The sequence below is a fragment of the Paramormyrops kingsleyae genome, chromosome 16 (assembly GCF_048594095.1).
Source record: "Paramormyrops kingsleyae isolate MSU_618 chromosome 16, PKINGS_0.4, whole genome shotgun sequence".
Taxonomy (NCBI): Eukaryota; Metazoa; Chordata; class Actinopteri; order Osteoglossiformes; family Mormyridae; genus Paramormyrops; species Paramormyrops kingsleyae.
In genome coordinates this window covers 4,882,922-4,908,188 of record NC_132812.1, presented here as the reverse complement: position 1 = coordinate 4,908,188, position 25,267 = coordinate 4,882,922, and the positions used below count along the sequence as shown (strand labels likewise).

Sequence of the window (25,267 nt, the reverse complement as noted above, 5' to 3'; positions counted from 1 at the left end):
AAATTCTGATAAAAAAGCGTAACTTCTTACGATGTGGGGATATATTTCTGGTCCCCCCACACAACCACAATTTTCTATAAAACTGTGACTGCAATCAAGAAACTAAACATGCCAAAAGTCCTTTATTTTGTTTGGTTACTTATGGTTAAGGTTAGGGCTGGGTAAGGGTTAAGGTCATCATGTTGGGATTAGGGTTATGCCCATAGGAATGAATGGAGAGTCCCCACAAAGATATAATTACAAACCTGTGTGTGTGTGTGTGTGTGTCCAGGTATATCTTACCTTGTGGGGACCAAATGTCCCCACAACGTGATGAATACCCGTTTTTTTTTTTACGTTATGGGGACCAGTTTTATAAAAATCCATGACTGCAATGAAAAAAAAAAAATGCAAAAACTCTTGTATTTTGTTTGGTTACTTATGGTTATGGTTAGGTAGGGGTTATGGTTGTCATAGTTAGCATTAGCACTTTTCCCATAGAAATGAATGAGCGGTCCCCAAAAAGATGATTACACGACTGTGTGTGTGTGTGTGTGTGTGTGTGTGTCTGTGTGTGTTTGGCTGGCATCATGACCAGGCTGTGCCCTAAGCCCTGAACTACTGTGTCACTAGATAAGGAACTGTTGAAAATTAATGTGTTCTATTGTGTATTTGTACTTGTGTACTTTGGGCATACAGAATTCTAAAATAACTCTGGTTTCAAATAACTGGGAGTATCTACAGTCTGTTAAAGGTTCTGCGATTTTTTTTTCAGGGTGGAAAAATACCCATCCGATGGACATCTCCTGAGGCCATTGCCTACAGGAAGTTCTCATCTGCCAGTGATGCATGGAGCTATGGCATCGTCATGTGGGAAGTGATGTCCTATGGGGAGCGGCCGTACTGGGAGATGTCCAATCAGGATGTGAGCTCTTCTTACTCCTTGAGTTTTTTTTTTTTAATTGCCACCAGGGTCATGGCAGAAACATATTATGTCATCCCTTAACTTTGAGTATATGTATATATAACTGAGGCTGATGTGGTACTAAGCCTAGCTAAACTCAAAATAAATAAATCGCAGGGCCCTGATGGTATCTTACCTATAGTTTTAAAAGAGATGAGGGATATTATTAGCCAACCTTTAACTTTAATATTCCAGAAATCGTTATCTGCTGGTGTGGTACCTTCTGATTGGAAGCATGCTAATATAACACCCATATTCAAAAAAGGGGATAGAAGTAATCCAGCAAACTATAGGCCAATCAGTTTAACTAGCATTACTGGAAAAATAATGGAAGCTATAATCCAAGTGAAAATGGTAGATTACCTGGATGCAAATAACATTCTGAGGGATAGCCAACATTGATTTAGGAGAGGTAGATCCTGTTTAATGAATCTACTAGAGTTCTTTGAGGAAGCTACAAGTGAAATTGATCACAAAAAGGCCTACGATGTCATCTACTTAGATTTCCATAAGGCGTTTGATGTTGTCCCCCACAAACGGCTCTTGCTAAAGCTCAAAGCTGCAGGGATTTTAGGAACTGTGGCAGCTTGGATCGAAAACTGGTTAACTGACAGGAAGTAGCCAGTAGTTATAAGAGGCACAATGTCACAGTGGGCCTGCGTTCATAGTGGGGTACCGCAGGGTTCAATTTTAGGACCACTATTGTTCCTAATTTACATTAATGATATTGACACCAATACATACAGTAAACTGGTTAAATTTGCAGACGACACCAAGGTGGGTGGTGTAGCAGATACTGATCTAGCAGCAAAGGGGCTACAACAGGAACTGGATTTAATTAGCGAATGGGCTGATACCTGGCAGATGAAATTTAACACAGATAAATGCAAGGTAATCCATGCAGGGAGCAGAAATATAAAGTACAGATATTTTATGGGTTCCACTGAAATAAAGGTAGCTGATTACGAGAAAGATCTCGGTGTTTATGTTGATGCTTCCATGTCCCACTCTCGCCAGTGTGGGGAAGCAATAAAAAAGGCCAATAGAATGTTGGGTTATATCTCTAGGTGTGTGGAGTTTAAGTTAAAGGAGGTGATGTTACATTTATATAATTCCTTGGTAAGACCCCACCTAGAATATTGTGTGCAGGTTTGGTCATCATACCTTAAGAAGGACATTGCTGCCTTACAAAAGGTGCAAAGGAGGGTTACGAGAATGATTCCTGGTCTTAGAGGAATGTCCTATGAGGAGAGGTTAGCTGAGCTGAATCTGTTTAACCTTGAGCAAAGGAGACTAAGGGGGGACATGATCCAGGTCTATAAGATTGTAACGGGTCTGGATGCTGTTCAGCCAAATTTCAATATTTCAATATTAGTTTAAATACTAGAACTCGTAGCCATAAGTGGAAATTAGCGGGAGGACATTTTAAAATAAATTTGAGGAAGCGCTTCTTTACACAGCGTGTAGTTAGAGTATGAAATAGTCTTCCTGCTAGTGTAACGGAAGCTAAAACCCTGGCTTCCTTTAAATAAGTGCTAGATAAGATTTTAACAACTCTGAGCTATTAGTTAAGTTCTCCCCAAATGAACTTAATGGGCCAAATGGCCCCCTCTCGTTTGTAAATTTCTTATGTTCTTATGCTCTAATATAAATTACGTATTACTTACTTACTTAGGTTAGGGTTGAGTAGGGGTTAATCATACACTACAGTAATTGGAACACAAAAAGTTTGCATATAGCTCTCCTCCTCCCAGGACTATACATATATAACATATATTTTTGCTTTGAAATCGAAAGCTATAAATTACTTACTGACTCACTGACCCAGGACACTATAAGGAGGGTCATAGCAGGATGAAAATTATTGAGCAGAAATACTGACTGTTAAATTACCAAACTGTTTATTCTTTTGTAAAAGTAATGCATTTATTTATGAGGTACTGATTTACGATGTCGTATGCAGATAATGTAGCCAACAAACGAAACTCGAGCCTCGTCATTGACGTGGTATCGAAGTCTTGGGACTCTTGCTTAATTCTCAACCAGTGTCCTTCCCATCATTCCTCCACAGCCCATAACAATCTGGATTACGAATAAAATAATACAGAGAACATTAATCTGCATCCAGCATCCCTAGTTATTTTCCACTTACAGCCTAAGACCCAGCACTTGCCAAAGCCTTTTAAGTCTGTATTTTGCAGTTGTGACACTGGTAGGCCTCTGTAGATTTTGTATGGTTTTATCTGTTAAGGCTGAAAAAAATTTTACTTTCCCCAGACAGTTATTCAAAGGCTTGCACTTTCAAAGAATATGTATGTTTGGGGGGGGGGGAGGCAGCTTTCTGCTGCTCCTGCTGCTTCTCTTGAGTCGGCACTGGACACATGAGACACTAAAAACTGGCTACAACTGATGCTTAAATCATATTGCAAATGTCTTCAAAGATTTATTCACATGGATACTTTTTATGTTTACTTTCTAACCACGGTATGATAAAACAATACCCCTATTACCATTATTTGAAAATGATGTATGGATCGATCCGTGTAAGTAAAATGGAGTAGCTTCACCCACCGATGAATATAAAGTATCTTCTATTGAGTACAGTTTTATACTTTATGATATACAACTGAATAATTTACTAAAACAATTCAAGGTGAGTGTGGTTGAATTTGAAACATTTGGTTACATCTCCAGGTCTTTAACTGCTTGCCTACCACACTTCCCCATGGGATTTCAGAGTAGCTCTGTTTTAACAAAAGCCATAGAGACAAGATACATTTAGCAAATGGATGGAGGGCACCATGAGCAGTGAGTCTATACCATGGTACTCCAACTGATCGATTTGTTACCTGATGCGATTCTTCTTCTAAGAAGTCCCCAGAGGGCAGATGGGGTTAAGCAGATGCAGTAATTTTACACTGGAAGATGGTAAGACTGTAGAAGTGCAGTGTGATGCTGCTGTGTTTTCCTGAATATACTAGCCAGGGATGAGACCTTTCAGGGTTTTTTTATACAGCAAATGAAAAAGAACGATGTCTCTCGTCGACTTAGTGGTTCTTGGATTCACGATCTGGATATTGCAGGATCCATATTTAATCAAATAATTAGGAAGGCGAGATCTGAAATTCCATTAAGGCACTGCTCTCAGATTTTACGAGGCACATTTTCTGTGATGAATATGCCTCAGAACTAAAGAGCCCCTGTATCAGTAACACTTGCTTGTAGGATTTCCCTTGCCTTCTGCCCAGTGCGACCTGGGATAGGCTCCTGGCTCTACACAATCCTGCACTGAACATGCAGATAGAAGATGGATGGATGGAGTATCAACAACATGTATTTGATGGGTAAAATCCATCACTGATCCAAAAACTGTGATCCACACTCTAAGAGTGATTGTGCCATCACGTGTGTCTCTGCAGTTGCCTTCAGCCACGTGTGTAGTGGTTACAGATGCCCTCGCATGGTGCAGCAGGCAGGAATGTTGGTGTTCCGAACATACATGTACGCCAACCAAACCCGAACACAGGATGGCAGACGGGGAGGGAAGCTCACTGTTACCTTAGCGGCTACGTTATTTTTCGCTGTCCACACAAGCCACATGAAGACCCTGCCAGTCTTTAGCTGCCATGTCTTAGCTGAAGGTGTTAGTGCACTTTCCCAGGCCAACAAGACAAATCTGCAATCACTTAGGACTGTCCTCTGTAAATTGATGGAGATGGGAAACTTTCCATAGGTCTTCACACATTCCTGGGCAAGTAGACAAAGAGGATAAATGGGGGAACCCTCCACCAAGGGGGGGGGGGTTTGTGACGAGGTGACAGTCTGTGTCTGCTGACTGTCGTGCGCTGGGGGCTTGCAGGCTCTGTTCAGCCATGGGCTTGACCGGGATGGTGCCTTTGCAGGTTATCCTGTCCATAGAGGAGGGCTACCGTCTACCTGCGCCTATGGGCTGCCCTGTAGCTCTGCATCAACTCATGCTGCATTGCTGGAATAAGGAGAGGAGCCTTCGGCCCAAGTTCACCGACGTCGTCAGCTTCCTGGACAAGCTGATCCGTAACCCCAGCAGCCTGCTCATGCTGGTGGAAGATATCCAAAGGTGGGGCTTAGAAGATACTAAGGCTGACCAGCTCTGGTGGGAAAGGAAAATGTTAAACTAAACAGTCTGAGGGCTGTTAATTGGCTGCCTCATTCTGTTTGACCTGTAGATTGACACCAAATAGAATCCAAGCTACTTTTTCTGTATCTTACCTTTTCCTTTTTTTTTTTTAATCAATCTACACAGTTTCCCGGAATCCCCCGGAGATGTCTCCGACTACCCCCTGTTCATCTCTATTAGTGATTGGCTGGACTCAATTAAAATGAGCCAATACAAGAGTTATTTCTTGGCTGCAGGCTACACTACACTGGACTCTGTCTCAAGAATGACCATTGAGTGAGTTCTACAAAGAGATACGAAGGTTACATGTTTCCTAATAGTTATTCAGGGTTGCCACCTCTCACACATCTGGCTCATGCTTTCAGACTCTCACACTCATGTGAGAAATCTTACAGCAAATCTATATAATTCCATTATAAACTTAAAATTAGCCATGTCAAAAGTGCCGGGGTAGTTTGCAAACTTAATAAACTATTCACAGGGTAATAAAACTTACATACATGTAAATGCATGTGCATGTGTGTGCAGAGACTGCAGACTTGTTTCGAATTGAAAAGCCCACTCCAGCCAGCTGACCAAATTTGGCAACCCTGAGTTAATAATAAATCATTAAATAAACCAGTCCAGACATTTCATCAATACTAGGGGTGTATAGATACTGTTTGCCCACAGTCCGGTATATATCACAGTTTTGAGGCCACGGTATATTATCGAGCCGTTCGGTACGCCATCTGTTGTTGTATAATGACATTTAAGTTTGAGTCCTTGAAAATAAGGCGACCCTAGTTTTTTGTCATTTTTTTTAGGGGTGGCAGGAAACACCATCTTATATTTGCACCAGTACGTATAGGAAAATGAGAGGCGTATTGTAATACCATGGCTGACGTGTGTGTATCGAACCATCGGGGGAATACTAAACGGTTCGATAGTATAGCATGTACTGTTACACAGTGATGTGACTAAGCGAAATATATGGTTATTTGGAAAAATAAACAGTTCATTATTTAATTAAAGGGTGATGTGTTTTTAATTTTAAATACAAGGATACAGAAACCTTTCCACTATGATGCCCCCAAAACCGTGATACATACTGAACCATGGGCAAACGGTATCGTTAGACTCCTAATTAACACTTAAGAAAAATGTTCTCATTTCAATTTGTACCAGAAATGGCTTTTCATTGGTGTGCTGTGTGTTTCAGCATGTGGGTGCCTGTTTGTGCAAGTTTGTCCATGTTGGGCTTTGTGAGGGGTAGACACAGATTTGCATGCGTGTCTATACGTGAATGCTACATTCTCTCTCCCTTTCCCTCTTCCAAGGGATGTCAGGCAAATTGGAGTGACGTTAATTGGCCACCAGAGACGGATAGTGAGCAGCATACAGACATTACGGCTGCAGCTGCTGCATGTCCACGACGACGCATTCCACGTATGAGGCAGCGCTTGGGTCGAGCCGGGTCGGGCTGCTTCTCCATGTGGAGAGTCCCGTCTGTCTTTTTCACCCTACAAACTGACATCCTCTGACTTCCGTGAAATGAACTCAACAGTCCAGACTGGGCTTGAATGCAGCTGCATTAGCCAGACAAGGAACAATGACCCTCATAACGTTTGCTGCTCAAAAGGAGATTGTATTTCTTGTTGCAACAAGTGTTTGTGTCTGCAGCAACGGCATTGATATTTAGAATTGTATGGTAGATTTGGGGATGTGATCTACTACTATTTTCTATGTTTTGTGACCCTGTAGCTGCTATCAAAAATGCAAATCAAACTAATGTATTCATTATTTTAAAGTAGAAATCATAATACAGTGGTACCTCATTACTCGAACTCATTAGAACTCGAATTTCTTAAAAGTCGAACCAACCAGTTCGGAAAAAAATGACCTAGAACTCGATCTGAATCTCAGAAGTCGAATCGTGAACGCCGACCTAAGATAACTTGTACGCACGAGGAAATGAGTCACGTGGCACGTCTCTCAGCGGAAACAAAGGGTAACGCTTCAGTCTCAGTCTCGCATTGGCTGTGATAGCATCGTGCATGTTTACACTAGCTGAATACATATATTTAGACAGTAAAAATACATTTAGACAATGATAGACAGTAACAGTAATTATTATAATATAATAAAAGACATTTAAAAATAAAGATTTCTTATTAATTATTTTAATATCATTAATAATAAACCATTAATACGTTTAATTATAATATTGTCGTGCCGAGCGGGGACGGAACGGAGACAAAGGCGCAGACGTCAGGGTATCGGGGAATACGGGGTTTAATTACAGGTAAGGCAGGCAAAACGCAGACAGACAATACAATGACCGGACTGGGGAAACAAACTTAAATGCAGACTAAATACAGAGGACTAATGATAACAACCAGAAACAGCTGACCAACGGGTATTCCACACGGGGTTAAAGCGGACACAGAAGGAGCGGACGATCGGGGCAGGACACATTGGGTTTTTTTTTTTACTTTACACATTGTTTGGATACATTTATTTTCTTACTTTACAAATTACTGTTTTGATAAATGTGCTTAGATGTGTTTAGTACAGTATATGCTCTTCTGGTTTTATCCTGTTCTTTTTGTGTTTAAATGCTAAAAAAAAAAAAACATATTTAGGTGTAATTTTTGGGGGCCGGGAACCAATTAATTGGTTTTCCATTGTTTCTTATGGCGAAAAATTCGATCAGAACTCCAAGTTTTTAGGATTCAAACCCGAGTTCTGAACGGATTTAGTTCGAGTTCTGAGGTACCACTGTATATTGTTAATTTGTTATATCTTCTTCCCAAGATATACAATATGGTAATACTTGAAAACAGTTGAGTGCCCATTTTTTTAGTACAGACTACTGAATGTTTTCAAATTTTAAGTGTATGATCAATTTACCAATTATTATCTTAACCTGCTATTTAGGTAAGTGAAGTCCTGTATGTGAAACCCTTAGAAAATCTAAATTTTGTTTAGATTTTTTTTTCAATTACAGCATTATTTACTTCAGCAATATATGCAGTTGTTTCAAAAGCAAAAGGCGACTTGGAAAAACAGTCCACTTTTGTACTTAACTACAGACTTTTAATGTACAACAGTTTTCACCTCAGGCAATCTGGGACAGCGGACATCAGTGCCGTGGAAAGGCTAATGGTTAAGAATGAAACAGCCCCGGTGAGATTAAGATACCTGAATGTTATACACCCTTACCCTGTGCTTTTGGTCAATTCTTTCTTTTGTACTTTGAGGAAGGGATCCATTTGTGAAGAAGGTTAGGAGATCAGAGAAATGGGAAAGAAATATATAATGACAATCAATGTTTGCATGGTGTACAGCTCCTCCAGAATGAGAGTGTGCAAGCAGCTAGCTCACCTGCTCCCTAACGCTTACCTGTAAAGCAAAGTGCTTCCGCAAACGGCACAGAGGAGCAGCGATCTACACACAGAGCTCAGTCAGGAATTAACGGGCAAATGCGTGTCCCTCGCACGGACGAGCGAATGTCTTCTGATGATGCAACAGTTGCCATGTTTACCTGACAAGCAGGCCTCAGGCAGATGTGCTGCTTGGTGACAGCCACGTTTTCTGGACAGCGAGGGCACTCGGCGTATTCCTGCACAGAAGATGTCCACGACTCACAGAAGTACAGAATCGCTCTCACAGCCATGAGGCCTAAAGGAACAGGGGACGAGAACCACTGTTTAGCACACAGTACTGCTAAGCAAAGGGAGGTCATATTTTGTACAAAGTACAAGTATCTATAATTCTTGTATTTTATTTTTCTATCATTTCCAAGGACACATTTGTCAGGTCCCACAGACTATATATATATATATATACATATATGCCTATTTATGAGAATATTTATTTGCAAATAAAAGCTAGCAGTTCTGGTGGTTACTCTGTAGTATTTGCTTATATCTAGTGGTTTTGCTGTTTTTATTTATTTCCACCAGCAGCTACATGATGTTTGGGAGCGGTCACACCATTTCATCCATACTACGCACGTATCAACAAACTTTTATTTTTCAGAAGGGGAGACATCATACGCTTGGTTTACCGACTTTTAATATTGTCATAATGAGTTAGTGCATGAGCTTAGTTAACATGGATATGTAGAAGGAAAATGTCTTCTGTTACCTGTTGCCTGGAAGTGCAGTAGCTAATTTGCACCAGTAGTAAACTTCTGTGAATTTGCTTGGTTCACATTGAGGACGGTAGATTAAACAATTTGTTTCAGTCATGGGGGCCAGAGAAACAGCAGGAAGGAGCCTGTTTACTTTGGGATATCGCTTGTTTAATGGAATGCACTGGTAGCAGGACATGGGTAGTTTTCTTGCGTGCATATTATGTTGGCCAATATGTATATGAATCTTGGTTCTATGACGTTTTTATGCTTTGTGGCATTTGTTGTTTCAATGCTCCGCTCTGCCATTCTGTGGAGCTAGAAACTATAGTATATCTGGTAAACCCTCATGTTGGGTCAGGGAGTGGGTAGTCAGGGTCTGCCGAAGGTAACTAAGTGGCTGCTTAGGCCTCGGCGTCTGATCAGCCTGTCAGAATGGGAATGAAGATAACTACTATGTCAATTGATTAAGGCCCACAAAAAGGTTTGAATCTGCCCTGTTGTTAGTTCTCCTGGTTTTTCTGCTTTGCTCTGCTATATAATAGACCTCTTTGAGTCCTCCTGGATAAGAGGTTATAGCAGATGTCGAGTCATATGGACTTGTTGTTTTCATTAATGCAGTCCCCCTACTGTTTGTAAACAATGCCCAGGATCTTTCATTCGTTCTTCCCTTTTTGTTTTTTCAACCTTTTTTCCTCTGTTGTTTGGCATATTTTTGTCTTATTTACAAAAACCTTAATAAATATCTGTTATTTTCGCACCCTTTCCCTGTCTTTGATTTCAATGGCCAGGACCAGCCTATTAGAAAGTGACACCCTTCAGGTGGCAGTAGTCAGTGGTAGTTTTATTTTTTTATTTTTTCTATTCTCCCTGCATTTTCCCCCTTTTTTCTTCTGACTTTCTTCCTGTGTCAAGAAAAAGGCCAGAAGTGAAAGAATAGAGGAGCATGGAGCTGCAGAAGGTAATGGAGGTGAAACAGAGCTGAGAAATATTGCTCAGGACATGACTCATTTGTAGCAGGATGCCTGGATGAAGGTACTGGTATCATACCAGTTAGCCTGCTTCTGTAGGAGTTGACGGGTGCCAGTGCTTGGGTGGACTTTACAGCTCAGCATGGGGCATGACGAACCCCTTCCGTTTACCAGGATGATCTGAGTAGTAAATAGGCCAGGGATTACTGAGAATGTGGTGTTAATGCCTAAAAAGATGGTAGTCTATGGTTCTATGCAGACTACAGACAGAATAGTGTCACAGAGCAAAATTTCTGACAACCTTCGATTAGTGGAAAGATAATTTGCAAGTCCATCTGAGTGCCCGTTCTAATGAAACGGCTGCTTTCTGGACCCCCGGGGGTCTCTTCTAGTTTTCTGTGACACCATTTAGGTCATGTGGAGTCCCAGAACGTTCACTCTGGGCAGAACACTTCAGAGAACCCTTATTATGTTCAAGAAGCCAGTTTGAGATACCTTGTGTTTTATGGTATTGTGCATTATCCTGCTGGATGTAGCCATTAGATGATGGGTAACATGTGACCCATAACATTGTATTATTCTGTTTCCATCAATGTTCTTGACATATAGGCCACCAGTCTTCCTTCTCGAAGTAAGGTAACTCTGTGACCATTTTTAGATGTGTCAATGGAAAGCTTTGCCAGTGAACATATCATAATACAGGAGTAAAGAGGCCTGTTAGCTTAGATTACAGCAAGGTTCATTGATGTTCATCTTGCTACTGCCACATAATCTTATCCCTGGTAAGTTCATGTAACGCCAGGATGTTTGGGATCAACTTTGCCTAGAATATGACCATCCCTAGGATTTTTTTTTGTATTCTGGTGTGGACATTCTTGTAATTGTTTCTATTTTACTCTGATCCGGTTTCAAGCCATCTTTGGAGAGAATGTTGCCTAAGCATTTGATTTCCTTATATTTTGCTTTGTTCAAACTAAATTGCCACGGCTGTCTACAGGAGGACTGCTACAGACTGTGGGGCCACTACCCAGACCAATCCAGTTATGTTTCAATTTTTTAGGGCCTCTGTCCCTCAGGGGCCCTTGGAATGGCTAATCAATATGTCCCTGTGAATTCATATTTAAAAACTTGACATGCTTTATATTTTTTTTGAGTTAAAGTACTCCTTATATTTGTCCAAGATTATTATTAGACTATTCTTTTTATCAGCATCTTCAGACATGAAGGAATATTGCACATTTCCATTGTGTCTTTGGCAGCTACAAGAAGGAATAGCAGGTATTGCATTTGACCTTCTTTGCAGTCAAGCTACAGTCAAATCTTTGGTATTGTCATTTCCAGTTCTCAATGCTGCTGTGTTGTAAATCAAATCCAGTTAACAGCCTCAGCATCTTATAATTATTCGTTATAATATTTATTTCTTTCCTTCTCTTGACACACACACACACACACAGTACTTATAGAAAGTCTTGGGACGCTTGCTTGGAACATTTGCAGAAATGTTGCAAATTTATTAGTTTAAAAACAAAAGTCCATTGACAAGCAAGGTTTAATGTATCTGCACATGTCTACTGCACATTTCTTTTTATTAAGTGTCAATTTTTTTGACTGATTCATTCATTTCTGTTGTTGCTATTTTGCTATTAATTACAATTGTAGTCACTGGCTCACAAAGAGATACTGAACACAAATGTTTGGTGTTTTATGTTACTGCAAAGGTGTTACTAATTAAAAAGCACCCAATGATGAAACTGCTTGTCAATGAACTTTTTAACTCATAAATGCTCTTTTAGATTTATAACTTGGGTTTCAATTTATTACTACTTGAAATTAATGCTTGACTTAAACTACTTGTACTGGCCTCCCTGCAGGTCCAGTCATCTTACACATTTACCTAAGAACTCCAGACAGAACCAGGATTCTTGAACTGAAGTTTACTTGAGTAATTTCTTCACTTTGTCTTTGCTTCACTTATTTAGTTTCCTTCACTAAACTTCACTTGTAAAACTGCAAAATTGTGAAAATACAGGAAGATTACAAACATGTAACAGTAAACAGACATATGGCAAAACATACATATTGTATAGAAAACTTCTAAATGCATTAGCTTCGCTCAATCTAAAATACTCTACAACAGGGCTATTCAAATCACGGTCCTCAAGGGCCAAGCACTGCTGGTTTTCCAGCCTTCCTTTACCTGAGAGCCAGTTGTGAAGCCTCTGGCCAATTAGAAGCAGAAATTATTAAGCTAACTACCTGGGAGACTTGAAAACAAGGCCTGGATTTGGAATCGAGGGCCAGATTTGAATAGGCTGGCTCTAGAACCTTAAAATAAACCGCTTCCTACATCGCTATAATGATAAACAAATAACACTTATGACAATGTGTCTAGCAGGTTGTACACCAATGAATGCAACTCGATTGAGAGCACGTCACTGTATGGCTGTCATATTGCAATGCACTAACAAGGCAACTGTACTTCCAGTCTTAACAGGTTACATTAGAGTAAGGCACCACTAGGTGGCGCCTACCCATGTAACAATCCCTGCCTAGGGTTGTTTAAAGAACCCCACATCATCTGCGCCGCTTTGATTTTGAGAGTCGTTCGGGAAAGGAGAACTACTACTTCTACTAGTTTTTAAGTAAACCCTTGGTTTGACGTCCCTGAACACTCTCACTTCAACAGTCGGCACCAATCCATCTCAGCTTAATGGGGCCTCTGTGATGACTACCATAGGCTTCCTCTGCACTTTGGTGTCTTTCATTAAGACCATGTCTCATAACTTGAGGTTTGGCCCCTCGTTCATCCATTTATGCCTTCTGGCACCATCTGCTCCAAAAAACATCCACCAAGTTCTGCACTTGGTTCCATTCCTCTCTGAGAAGCTCCTCCTTACTAAAGTCCCTGGGTGGAGGTGAGAAAGTTCCAGTCTTCTGGTCAAGAGGATCAAGGGGGTGAGGATGATGGGCGATTCGGGGGCAGATGACACCGGAACTAGAGGCCTTGCGTTCATGACGGCACTAACTTCAGCAATAAGAGTAGTCATCAGTCAGGCATGATTTCCCTTCAAGAAGCATGCAGTCCACGATGCAAAGAGTGGTGCCAATCATGCATTCCCAAACACCTCCCATGTGTAATAAATGGGGTAAGTTAATCCTAAGGGCCTGACAAACGCAAAATGCATTGATTTTCACACTCATTAATCTCAGGTTCATAACTTTGGATAGGTATAACACACAGATATGAATCACATATCGTTGAAATTCAGAGAACTAACCCAATCTTCCAAGTTGCAACACTGAGCACTAAAGTATTCCAGAGTAATCCAGTGCGCAATGAGACATATATTTTAAACATTTTCCACCAAAATGCACCCCTAATAATCTATGAAACCAATATTATTCACATTAGATGGAAAACAAAGTGCATATTCACTTCTGCAATGATGCACATATTAACCTTCTGGGGAAAAAATATTTATTTTATTTGTTTAAACCTTTAAATAAAGGGATACAAAAGCACTGAAAAATGGGCTTCAGTTCTAATAGAAATATAAGCAAAACGTAGCATTCTCTTTATTAGGAAGACAATGACCTGATATTTTTCGTAATATTTATTCATGTTTGAATATGTATGTTTGAGCTCCGTCAAAACAATTGAAACAGAACGTGCCCATCGTGTAACTGGAACACCTTCCACATGTAAACACAATGACATGCTACAGCGTTGGTTTGTTGTTTGAGGCTAAAATGCGGACTAAGAGTTTCATTCCCAAATTTCTCTTTACCTATCATAGCGTAAATAGGCGGAAAAATGATAGCGATAAACATTAAACTCTAAAACCGTATGTTATGTCTGTGTTTATCCAGTGGATCATAAACTAAGCAATGATTTTCTATTTCAATTTCTTTCAGATGTTATAAAGTTATATTATATATATATATATATATATATATATATATATATATATATATATATATATATATATATACACACACACACACGACTCAAAAAATTAAAGGAACACTTTGAAAACACATCAGATCTCAATGGGGAAAAAAATCATGCTGGATATCTATACTGATATGGACTGGCTAATGTGTTAGGAATGAAAGGATGCCACATCGTTTGATGGAAATGAAAATTATCAACCTACTGTACAGAGGCTGAATTCAAAGACACCCCAAAAATCAAAGTGAAAAAATTATGCAGCAGGCTAGTTCATTTTGCTGAAATTTCATTGCAGCAACTCAAAATCGTACTCAGTAGTTCGTATGGCCCCCACGTGCTTGTAGGCATGCCTGATAATGTCGGGGTATGCTCCTAATGAGACGACGGATGGTGTCCTGGGGGATCTCCTCCCAGATCTGGACCAGGGCATCACTGAGCTCCTGGATAGTCTGAGGTGCAACCTGGCAGCGTTGGATGGACCAAAACATAATGTCCCAAAGGTGTTCTATAGGATTTAGGTCAGGCGAGCGTGGGGGCCAGTCAATGGTATGAAGGAACTGCCTACATACTCTTGCCACCTGAGAACGGGCATTGTCGTGCACCAGGAAGAACCCAGGACCCACTGCACCAGCGTAGGGTCTGACAGTGGGTCCAAGGGTTTCATCCCGATACCTAATGGTATCAAGGTGCTGTTGTCTAGTCTGTAGAGGTCTGTGCGTCCCTACATGGATATGTCTACCCAGACCATCACTGACCCACCACCAAACCAGTCATGCTGAACAATGTTACAGGCAGCATAACATTCTCCATGGCTTCTCCAGACCCTTTCACGTATGTCAGATGTGCTCAGGGTGAACCTGCTCTCATCTGTGAAAAGCAAAGGCCACCAGTGGTGGACCTGCCACTTCTGGTATTCTATGGCAAATGCCCATCAAGCTCCACGGTCCTGGGCAGTAAACACAGGGCCCACTAGAGGACGTCGGGCCCTCAGGCCACCCTCATGAAGTCTGTTTCTGATTGTTTGGTCAGAGACATTCACACCAGTGGCCTGCTGGAGATCATTTTGTAGGGCTCTGGCAGTGCTCATCCTGTTCCTCCTTGCACAAAGGAGCAGATACCAGTCCTGCTGATGGGTTAAGGACCTTCAACAGCCCTGTCCAACTCTCCTAAAATAACTGCCTGTCTTCTGGAATCTCCTTCATGCCCTTCAGACTGTTCTGGGAGACACAGCAAACCTTCTAGCATGTATTGATGCGTCATCCTGGAGGAGTTGGACTTCCTATGCAACCTCTGTAGGGTCCAGGTATCAACAACAACAAATTTATTTTTGTATAGCGCATTATCACAACATTACATCGTCTCAAAGCGCTTTACAGCATCCCCACCCAAAGCCCCCAGTGAGTGAGCCATAGGCGACAGTGGCAAGGAAAAACTCCCTAGAAGGAAGAAACCTTGGGAGGGCCCAGACTCAAAGGGGGAGCCCATCCTCCAGGGGCTGGCAGGGAGAGTCAAATACAGTTAAATCTGAGACACAAATGGGGAGCAGGGGGGAGATGGCAAGCCGGTGCCACCGCTCCCTCCAATCGCCAGGCAGCCAGAAGGCAGGCAGCGAGTCATACAAGGAAGACGACACAGGCATCTCACAGGTGCCTCATGCTACCAGTAGTGACACTGATCTGAGCCAAATGCAAAACTAATGAAAAAACAGTCAGAAAAGATGAGGAGGGAAAAATGTCAGTGGCTTCCACCTGTTAAATCATTCTTGTTTTGGGGGTCGCCTCGTTGTTGCCCCTCTAGTGCGCCTGTTGTTAATTTCATTAACACCATAGCAGTTGAAACTGATTAGCAACCCCCTCTGCTACTTAACTGATCAGATCAATATCCCAGAGGTTTAATTGACTTGATGTTATACTCTGATTAAAAACTGTTCCTTTAATTGTTTTTGAGCAGTGTATATATGAAAATATATAACTATGCAGTGCTGTCTATCAGATAACTTCAACAAGTGGATGGATGCAAAATCAAAGATATTCATTTCTGCCTGGCACTAACCATGTAATCCTGCACAATACTAAGTCATATAAAGGTCCCCAATGAAACCCCTGCATTCACACATCATAGAGACTCTAATCTCAACATTTATCATATTACATTTGTAGTGCCTGCAAATTTTAATATTAGATGAGACTGAAGATTGAGAAATGTTTCATGTTCTCTGGAAGTGGAGAGTCCCAGTCCTCAGTCTGGGTGGACAGTCACCATAAGAGTAACTTTCCTCTTGAAGGTACTGGAGTGAAGAAACCTAAAGGATCATAGATGGCATTCACTATGGACAGAACCCTTTGCTGTGTGAAGGGCTTCTTCTCGGCTGCAACTTGGAACACAAACATGTCTGTCGCTATTTTTCAAGGCACTCCTAGTCTTTGCTGTAGAGGTAACTCCTCTGCGAACAGATTGCATTCTTGAATGTCTTTGGCTCGATCTTCGGAGCTGAAGGCATCCAGACCTGCTTGCCTGTTAGAAGCAACCTTATGCAGTCTCAAGTTGGATTCTGCAAGCATTTCCTGGGTCCACTTAAGAACACTGATAGCTTCTTCCTCAGCAGGAAAGGATTTCAATGCGTCATCAACATAGAATCTATGCTTGATTAACCTTCTCATATCACTGCCAAAGGCTTCCTCTTCTGCCCTAGCTGCCCTGGAGGTGTCATATGGCCATATATGGCAGCGGCAGGAGAAAGGCTGATCCCAAAGATGTGGGCACCATCCTGAAGTCCATAACTTCGCTATCGAGGTCGTTGTCATGATACCACAAGAAACAGTGAAATTTCTATGATCTTCCTTCACTGGAAAGCAATGAAATATACACTCACCTAAAGGATTATTAGGAACACCTGTTCAATTTCTCATTAATGCAATTATCTAATCAACCAATCACATGGCAGTTGCTTCAATGCATTTAGGGGTGTGGTCCTGGTCAAGACAATCTCCTGAACTCCAAACTGAATGTCAGAATTGGAAAGAAAGGTGATTCAAGCAATTTTGAGCGTGGCATGGTTGTTGGTGACACACGGGCCGGTCTGAGTATTTCACAATCTGCTCAGTTACTGGGATTTTCACGCACAACCATTTCTAGGGTTTACAAAGAATGGTCTGCAAAGGGAAAAACATCCAGTATGCGGCAGTCCTGTGGGCGAAAATGCCTTGTTGATGCTAGAGGTCAGAGGAGAATGGGCCGACTGATTCAAGCTGATAGAAGAGCAACTTTGACTGAAATAACCACTCGTTACAACCGAGGTATGCAGCAAAGCATTTGTTAAGCCACAACACGCACAACCTTGAGGCGGATGGGCTACAACAGCAGAAGACCCCACCGGGTACCACTCATCTCCACTACAAATAGGAAAAAGAGGCTACAATTTGCACGAGCTCACCAAAATTGGACAGTTGAAGACTGGAAAAATGTTGCCTGGTCTGATGAGTCTCGATTTCTGTTGAGACATTCAAATGGTAGTCAGAATTTGGTGTAAACAGAATGAGAACATGGATCCATCATGCCTTGTTACCACTGTGCAGGCTGGTGGTGGTGGTGTAATGGTGTGAGGGATGTTTTCTTGTTTTCTATGTGTTTGTTTCTCTTTAGGCCCCTTAGTGCCAATTGGGCATCGTTTAAATGCCTACCTGAGCATTGTTTCTGACCATGTCCATCCCTTTATGACCACCATGTACCCATCCTCTGATGGCTACTTCCAGCAGGATAATGCACCATGTCACAAAGCTCGAATCATTTCAAATTGGTTTCTTGAACATGACAATGAGTTCACTGTACTACAATGGCCCCCACAGTCACCAGATCTCGACCCAATAGAGCATCTTTGGGATGTGGTGGAACGGGAGCTTCGTACCCTGGATGTGCATCCCACAAATCTCCATCAACTGCAAGATGCTATCCTATGAATATGCGCCAACATTTCTAAAGAAAGCTTTCAGCACCTTGTTGAATCAATGCCACGTAGAATTAAGGCAGTTCTGAAGGTGAAAGGGGGTCAAACACCGTATTAGTATGGCGTTCCTAATAATCCTTTAGGTGAGTGTATGCTGGATATCAGCAGTGAGAGCAAAAGATCCTTTCTGAACCCCTTCAGGTGGCGCTGGAGTCAAAGACCCGTCTCTGCTCTGGTTTCCATGGATGATAAATGCCAAAAAAAGATTCCACAATTCTTGACCTACTTGCAATGGTGGAGCTCTCTCCTCATGACTGTTGTCTAACATCTTCTCCAACTCCAATGTGCAGAATAGCGGGTCGTTAGATCAATCGCAGAATATGTACAAAAAAAAAAAAAAACAATCTGCACAAAGCAGCACAGAAATAACCAGTAGTGCTATACAGTATCGAATTATTAACATTTAGTCTATTGTCACAATCAGCACAATATGATTGAATATACATTTGAATGAATATACATTTATCACAAATAAGAACATATATACACACTCACACACACATATACACATTTTTCAGTGTAACGTGGTTTCAAATTCAGTGCAATAAGGAAAAACTCAATTATTACCAGTAATCATACAAACTAACGTGAGCTACTGTACCACATTTCACAAGCATACTGTATATATATTCTAAGCTGCCGTTTAACCCACTAACATCATATCTAATGTGCTAATCCACCTCAAGGACATACATTTAAAAGAAGCTGGCAAACATCTTCACAATAGCAACCTGCAACATTATTCCTGTAGCCTCCTTATGGCTGAAAATTATAGCACAGAACATTCTATCCCACTCCATTAATCACAGCGAGAATATATGTAAGGGGAATGGCGTTTTAGCTTGCAAAAAGAGACTAACCACTCACAAATATCTCTGATTGGGTTTTTCTTCTTTTTCTACTAAATACTTTACAGAAATAACACAAACATGTATAGTGCAGCTAGTTAAGGAGCTGAGACAACAGCTGCCAAACAACAGAGAATATGCCTACCAATGGCATATCTCACTTTGTCATGTAACACACTTAAAATGAGTGGAACCAAAAGTTTCATGATTCTCCATGACCCTAGATGGTGCTGCCTTTACTTCAGTTGAGTTATTTTATTGCGACCGGATAGATTAAATTAGTGTCCCTTTAATGGCGGAAAATAGTTAGAGAAGCTGCTGCAGGTGAAGAGTCACGAACTGGAAAAGGAAATGTTCACTGTATTACACTTAAAACGTAATGTTAGTTATTATTATTGGCAAGAACACTAGAAGCCTTTGTGATCCTGCGTTATCCACATCTGGACCAACTTCTAGCGATTCTCTGGTGAGTTCAGCTGACAGGAAAAACGCTTATTGTGCACTTCCATTAGTTACTCTGATTAGAGAGGAAGCCATTTTAAAGGGCAAAGGTGCAACCTAAGTATTAGCAACATCTCGATGGACTTCACTGTTCGTACAAAGTCGGTAAACATAGAAAAGGGGGGAAACTGATCAATGGCGGAACAACTGCACACAAGGCCCCGGGGCAAAACACACACGCAAACGTATATGTGGCAGCGCTGAAACGAGTTTTATGGGTGCAAGAACACAAAAACCTTAACGAGAGAATTCGAATGTCTCTGGCTAAATTGCGTTTTCTACACCTTTTCAGACAGGAGGAGATGTGTTTGGCTATGCCTAGAAAACAACGTTACCAGTGTGGAGACCGTCAGAGTTTTACCAAGGACAAAAATTCCACCTCCAGCTGCCTGTCCATCTCATCCATTTCTGTTGCAAATTACAGTGTATTGTAAGTGAATAGGGTATAGGTTAATTAGTGTGCACGCACCGTCTTTCTCATTCTCATAATGCGTCCATGCATCCGGGTTATAGCCCATTCAAATGTCATGTAGCCTAACTTTTTATACAATTTAGACAGCACAGAATCATTAACCTACTTTAACGCATTTATTTATACAACCACATTTTGACATCAGTGATGCAGTGAAGATAGTCTCTTTTTTTCTTGACGCCAACCCTCCCCATTAATCCGGGTTTGGGACCGGTGTTCTGTCGAGTTGAGCTACTTTGTCGAGTTAGGCTACCGTAGTGCTAATCGATAGCCCTAACCCCTGCAGATCTCCACTGTGAAGTCACTTCCGCTGCATCTCCACTCTCAGGACATCTCCACTGTCAGTACAGGAAATAACAAGGTGTGACTCCACCCCCTTCAATAGCGGAGAGTGAGCAGTTCAAAATAAAATCCCTAGGCACTTACACTGGAATTGATTTTCAAAATAAAATCTGTTTCATTCAGTACTCAACAATATAACGGCAATCTCTTCATTCCTCTTCTATAGTATATATCATTTTATGTACACGGTTGTATATAGTTAGAATTTACTTATTTTGTTGTTTTTGTTTTGTGTTTGTTTTGTCGTTTATATATTTTTAAGAAGTATTTATTATTTTTACCTTTTCGTCAATAGCAAACGGACCCTGACGTGGATATTTATGCCCGTGAAGTAACTATTTTGCTAGTGACAGTATATCTTACATGCGATATTTATTTTGTCCAAATAGGACAAATAGCCGATGTTTAGCCTAATGATATGCATCAACAGAAAAACAATTAGAGCACGAGTCTCTCTTCTCGTCTTTTCCAAAATACATATAATTTATGATTGATGTGTTAAGAATAGTGTACTGCGGGATCTTACGACTTAAGTCATTATGGAAAACAGATAACGGTGGCTGATATGACTCGAGGCTCTGTTACTACTGTAAACCGAGGATCTTTAAAAGAGGTTTGGGTCAAATATTTTAAAAATGACGGCAATCAGCATACATAGAGAGCAGGAATAACGTTAGTCGGTGTATTCTCTTAACTCATCATCCCATACAATGTAATAGGTTGTACATTATTTCATTGTGGACAACAAAAAGTGTACTTTGAGGCCACGTCATTATCATTTAATTTGACTGTATTGCACTTTTGTTGTGTTCCAACTTATTTATTCTATTTTACATTTTCTGTTGTATTATTCTGTATTCTTATTTTTAGCCACCTGTAATTTAATTGCTATTTCTGTTCTCGGGCTGCTGGAACAGCAAAATACTGATAAATACTACAGTGACTTATTCATATCCTCAGTATCCAAGTGAAATATTAAGTGCTCCATGAAAAACAAAACTTGAAAAAAAAACAAACACACAAAATTCTTTTGTAATATTTGTGCGACATTCACAATATGTCACATACCTTCTCTTATCAATAATTTCCTGGCAGAATGTCAACATGTCATCAATGCAATCGAACATAAACTTGAAAGGCTCCAGGGATTGCCTCCCTGTCCTGCTCATCCATGTGTTCATGGCACAACTTTCCATATTTTACAGCAGCCTCTGCCTGTTTCTCTTCCCCCACGGACAGTACAGCAGGTGGGTCCACTGTGGCAGAGAACATGTGCTTGTTGGCCTCAACCCACACTGCTGCACGTTTACAATGAAGGAGGATCCTGGATGCATCAGTGTCCTATGGAAAAAAGAAAGAGGAATTGTCTTCTTATACCTTAACTGCTGCGGCAACAGTATCTCACAGCTAGATACTGGGAAACAAACCCACCCCTTCAACTATTGTCTCCACATCTTCAGGTCTAGCTGAGTCTTCAGGCTGCTGCTCTTCTTCCTGAAAATACAGACATTATTAAAATGATCAGTATTAATATTCAAACACAAGCAAAATCCCAACAGGGCCAGCTCAAGTAATCCACCTTGACATAATACTAGTCAGCTCCAAAAATGTTAATTTTCACCTATTTACTGTAGGTGAAATGTAACTGTTGACAGTAGAGTATTCATTCACCAATCCCACATTATCTAGACACTTTTTATTGTTAAATTGAAGACAAAAACATATTAAATGTTCGTGAACAACATATTCTTTTCAGTTTTCAATTGCATTACCTTCAAATTTAATGCCATTTTTTATGTGGACCTCCAGGTGCCGCTGAAGCCTGGATGGTGGGCTCGGCTTGTATTTGGGGCAAAGGGGGCAGTGGTACAGACTGCAGCATTTTGTGCAGCGTGTTACTGCAGGCTGTTCACAAATTATTGAATGATGCATCTACAAAAGATATAAAATGCATTATATGCGTTTGCATCACAGCACATGAACTTCAATTCAAATTAAGTTATGCAGCTGGGCAAATGTAGAATATCTTTGCTTATAGTTTAAATTTAAAGACACTTTATTTAAATGTGTATTTTTACCTGCACCAGACAACCTGAACTTTAGGAAAACTTTATATCTTCACTAACTCTTCTTTTCAAAGGCAAATAACCACCACTGGTACAAGAAGTTCTCAGCTCCTTTATTTAAGTTAAAGAAATAATACCGGACTATGAAAATACTCCACTACAAGGAAAAGTCCTCTATTCAAAACTCATTGTGCAGACACATGCAAATTGAGATGAAAGTATTTTTAGCCAAGTCTACCTTATGTACGGCTGTGTATGTTAGCTCATTGTCGTAGCTTGGCTATGAGAAACGTATCACATTTGTGAGTTCAGAAACACGTTTTCAACTTTGTAACGATGCATTGCTCAGCTAATGCAAGGAGGGTTTACAAAAATGTTTTATACATCCAAACACAGTTATTCACAGTTTCTTTACGCTATGCACCAAAAAAATTAATACTTAGTAACTAGAAAGGTGCTAATGTTAGCCGTCGTTGGCGAAAGTTTTAAAACGACAACCTAAACTGACAGACATTCGGTAATTTGTATTATTAATGAAGGCTACATTAATTTACTTTCTGTAGATAATCAAAACAGGCACTTACCGCTGTTCATCAGCTCACTCTCCGCTATTGAAGGGGGTGGAGTCACACCTTGTTATTTCTTGTACTGACAGTGGAGATGTCCTGATAGTGGAGACTGCAGCGGAAGTGACTCTACAGTGGAGATCTGCAGCCAGGTGCTCTTGGGCAGAAACCCCTAAAACCCTTACACTAACCCTAACCCAAACCCCTAAAACCTAACCCTAATCCCAAAACGGTGGAACTGCACATGCGCAAGAAGGCTCGATAGTACGTCTCGATAGGTAGCTCAATTCGTCAGAACACCGGCACCTACTTGAGCTGGCTTGCTCCCTTAAGTGGCTCAGTTTGGCTAAACTATATACATATTTACAAAGACTACAATAAAACATCCCGAAATACGTAGTCTAACAAAATGCAGTTTTTAAGAACGTAGCCTACATGGCGAAATTGCAAACAAACAGAAGGCCTGCAGCGTATAATAGCCTATTAGAAAAGAACTTGCTCAAAGTTTTTTTTTCTTTAGATCATACCCATCATGCACTGTAGTTTTTTGCAAATTCCTCATACGGAAAACCATTAAATACGAAAGAAACGGCTTAGTTTGACTTAAAAACATTACTATGTATTATATTTTAAGTTTGTTGTAGGGATTTTACAGATTGATTTTTTTTTTTTAATTAAAAAAAATTACACCATACACCCACCATATTAAGAATGTATACCAAAAATGACAGATATATAAAATCACAAGTTACAGTTAAGAGCTCAACAATATGCTTTACTTGTCAAGAGTTAAAGAGAAATTATGTTAGTGAAGCTTTTTTTGTTTTTAGTATATGGGAAGGGCCTGTTATGGCTGGGGGGAGGGCCCTTTACGATCCAGGAGGTGGCCTCGCCCATAGCTCCGCCTCTAAAACTGATGCTATATTTCATATCAAACAACATCCGCTTTTCTTGGAGATTGTATGGCAGCTTCTCTGCAATGGGATGAGCTCCTCTGGAGGTGTCCAAGTATGATAACCCAGGTAGGTGACCATCCTGCTTTGCTGTGTCGAGCTCTAGCAACAGGTTCAGTTACCCAGTTTCACGTCGACCTGTAGCGTCTAGCATATGGAATGATGGCTCTTCTTTCATCATGCTTTGCATGACCTTGATGAACTTGCGTGCTGCTGATCCTTCACATAGCCACAAGTGTACTGCAGGCGGTTTCGAGGAAAGAGAGATGGAGGCTTTGATTATCATGGTCAATGTTGTTTATCTTTTCTCTCCATGTTCTTATAAATGCATAATCTCTGAGTTCTGAATGTTTCCATCTATCTTCTGTAACCGCTTATCCTGTTCAGGGTCATGGGAAGTCCACAGCCTATCCAGGGAGGCTATGGGCACAAGGCAGGGAACAAACCAGGATGGGGCACTAACCCATCGCAGGGCACAAAGCAGGGAACAACCCAGGATGGGGCACTAACCCATCGCAGGGCACAAAGCAGGGAACAAACCAGGATGGGGCACTAACCCATCGCAGGGCACAAAGCAGGGAACAACCCAGGATGGGGCACTAACCCATCGCAGGGCACACTCACACACCAGTCACTCACACACCCTCCAATGTGGTCACTCCAGTTAACTTCAGCATGTTTTTGGACTGTGGGAGGAAACCAGAATATCTGTGGGAAACCCCACACATGGAGCCATGATAGAGACTCGAACCCAGGTCTCAGTCCTGCCCCATTCTATACATTTATTATAAAAAAAGAAAGTGAATGAATGAAAATTAAATGCAATTCAATATCTTATTAAAAATGAAAATTAAAATGGCAGCTAATACTAGATTTTTACAGAATTTTTAAACCCTTTCCATCAAAAAGACGAACAAAGGGAAAGTCTAACGCAACCTGTGGTCATGACATTACATAGGCATGTACTGTATGTTAATCTTATAAATTGCAAAGTGTAAGTCAGTTTACTTAATGGTCAAAAAACTGTCAAATGCTGTTATTATTCTGTCATGACATTACATAGACATTCATGCAAATGTTGCAAACTGCAATTAAAAATGAAACCCATTTAGGAGAAAAGAACATATATAAAATCATTGCTGTTATTAATAAAATATTCACAAGTCAATGTTGTGCCTTACACACAGTTCCTATGTAAGGAGACATTGTAGGGCATTGTTTTGATGCATATACATGCATCACATAGGTGACAGTCTGGGAAAAGTTCTTGGTTGTTGCCCAGAACACAGCAACAAAAACACTTAAACTTGAATAATTTTAAACTCAAATAAGCTCTGCACATGCAGAACCAGAGACAAGATACAAACCCACCACAGA

At 40.7% G+C, this 25,267-nt stretch overlaps 1 protein-coding gene across 2 annotated transcripts in view; it reads left to right on the top strand.

Moving 5' to 3' along the window:
- Nucleotides 1-7,515, top strand: part of LOC111852062 (eph receptor A6) — a 157,471-nt gene extending 149,956 nt beyond the window's left edge. Inside the window, exons 14-17 of one of the 2 annotated variants that reach the window (XM_072700268.1) lie at nt 755-904; nt 4,846-5,039; nt 5,226-5,375; nt 6,419-7,515. In XM_072700268.1, coding sequence (XP_072556369.1) covers nt 755-904; nt 4,846-5,039; nt 5,226-5,375; nt 6,419-6,533 — 609 coding nt within the window. In that variant the 3' untranslated portion in view covers nt 6,534-7,515. The remainder of the gene's footprint in view (nt 1-754; nt 905-4,845; nt 5,040-5,225; nt 5,376-6,418) is intronic. The other variant, XM_072700269.1, reaches the window with a different exon arrangement.
- Nucleotides 7,516-25,267: the final 17,752 nt, after the last annotated feature.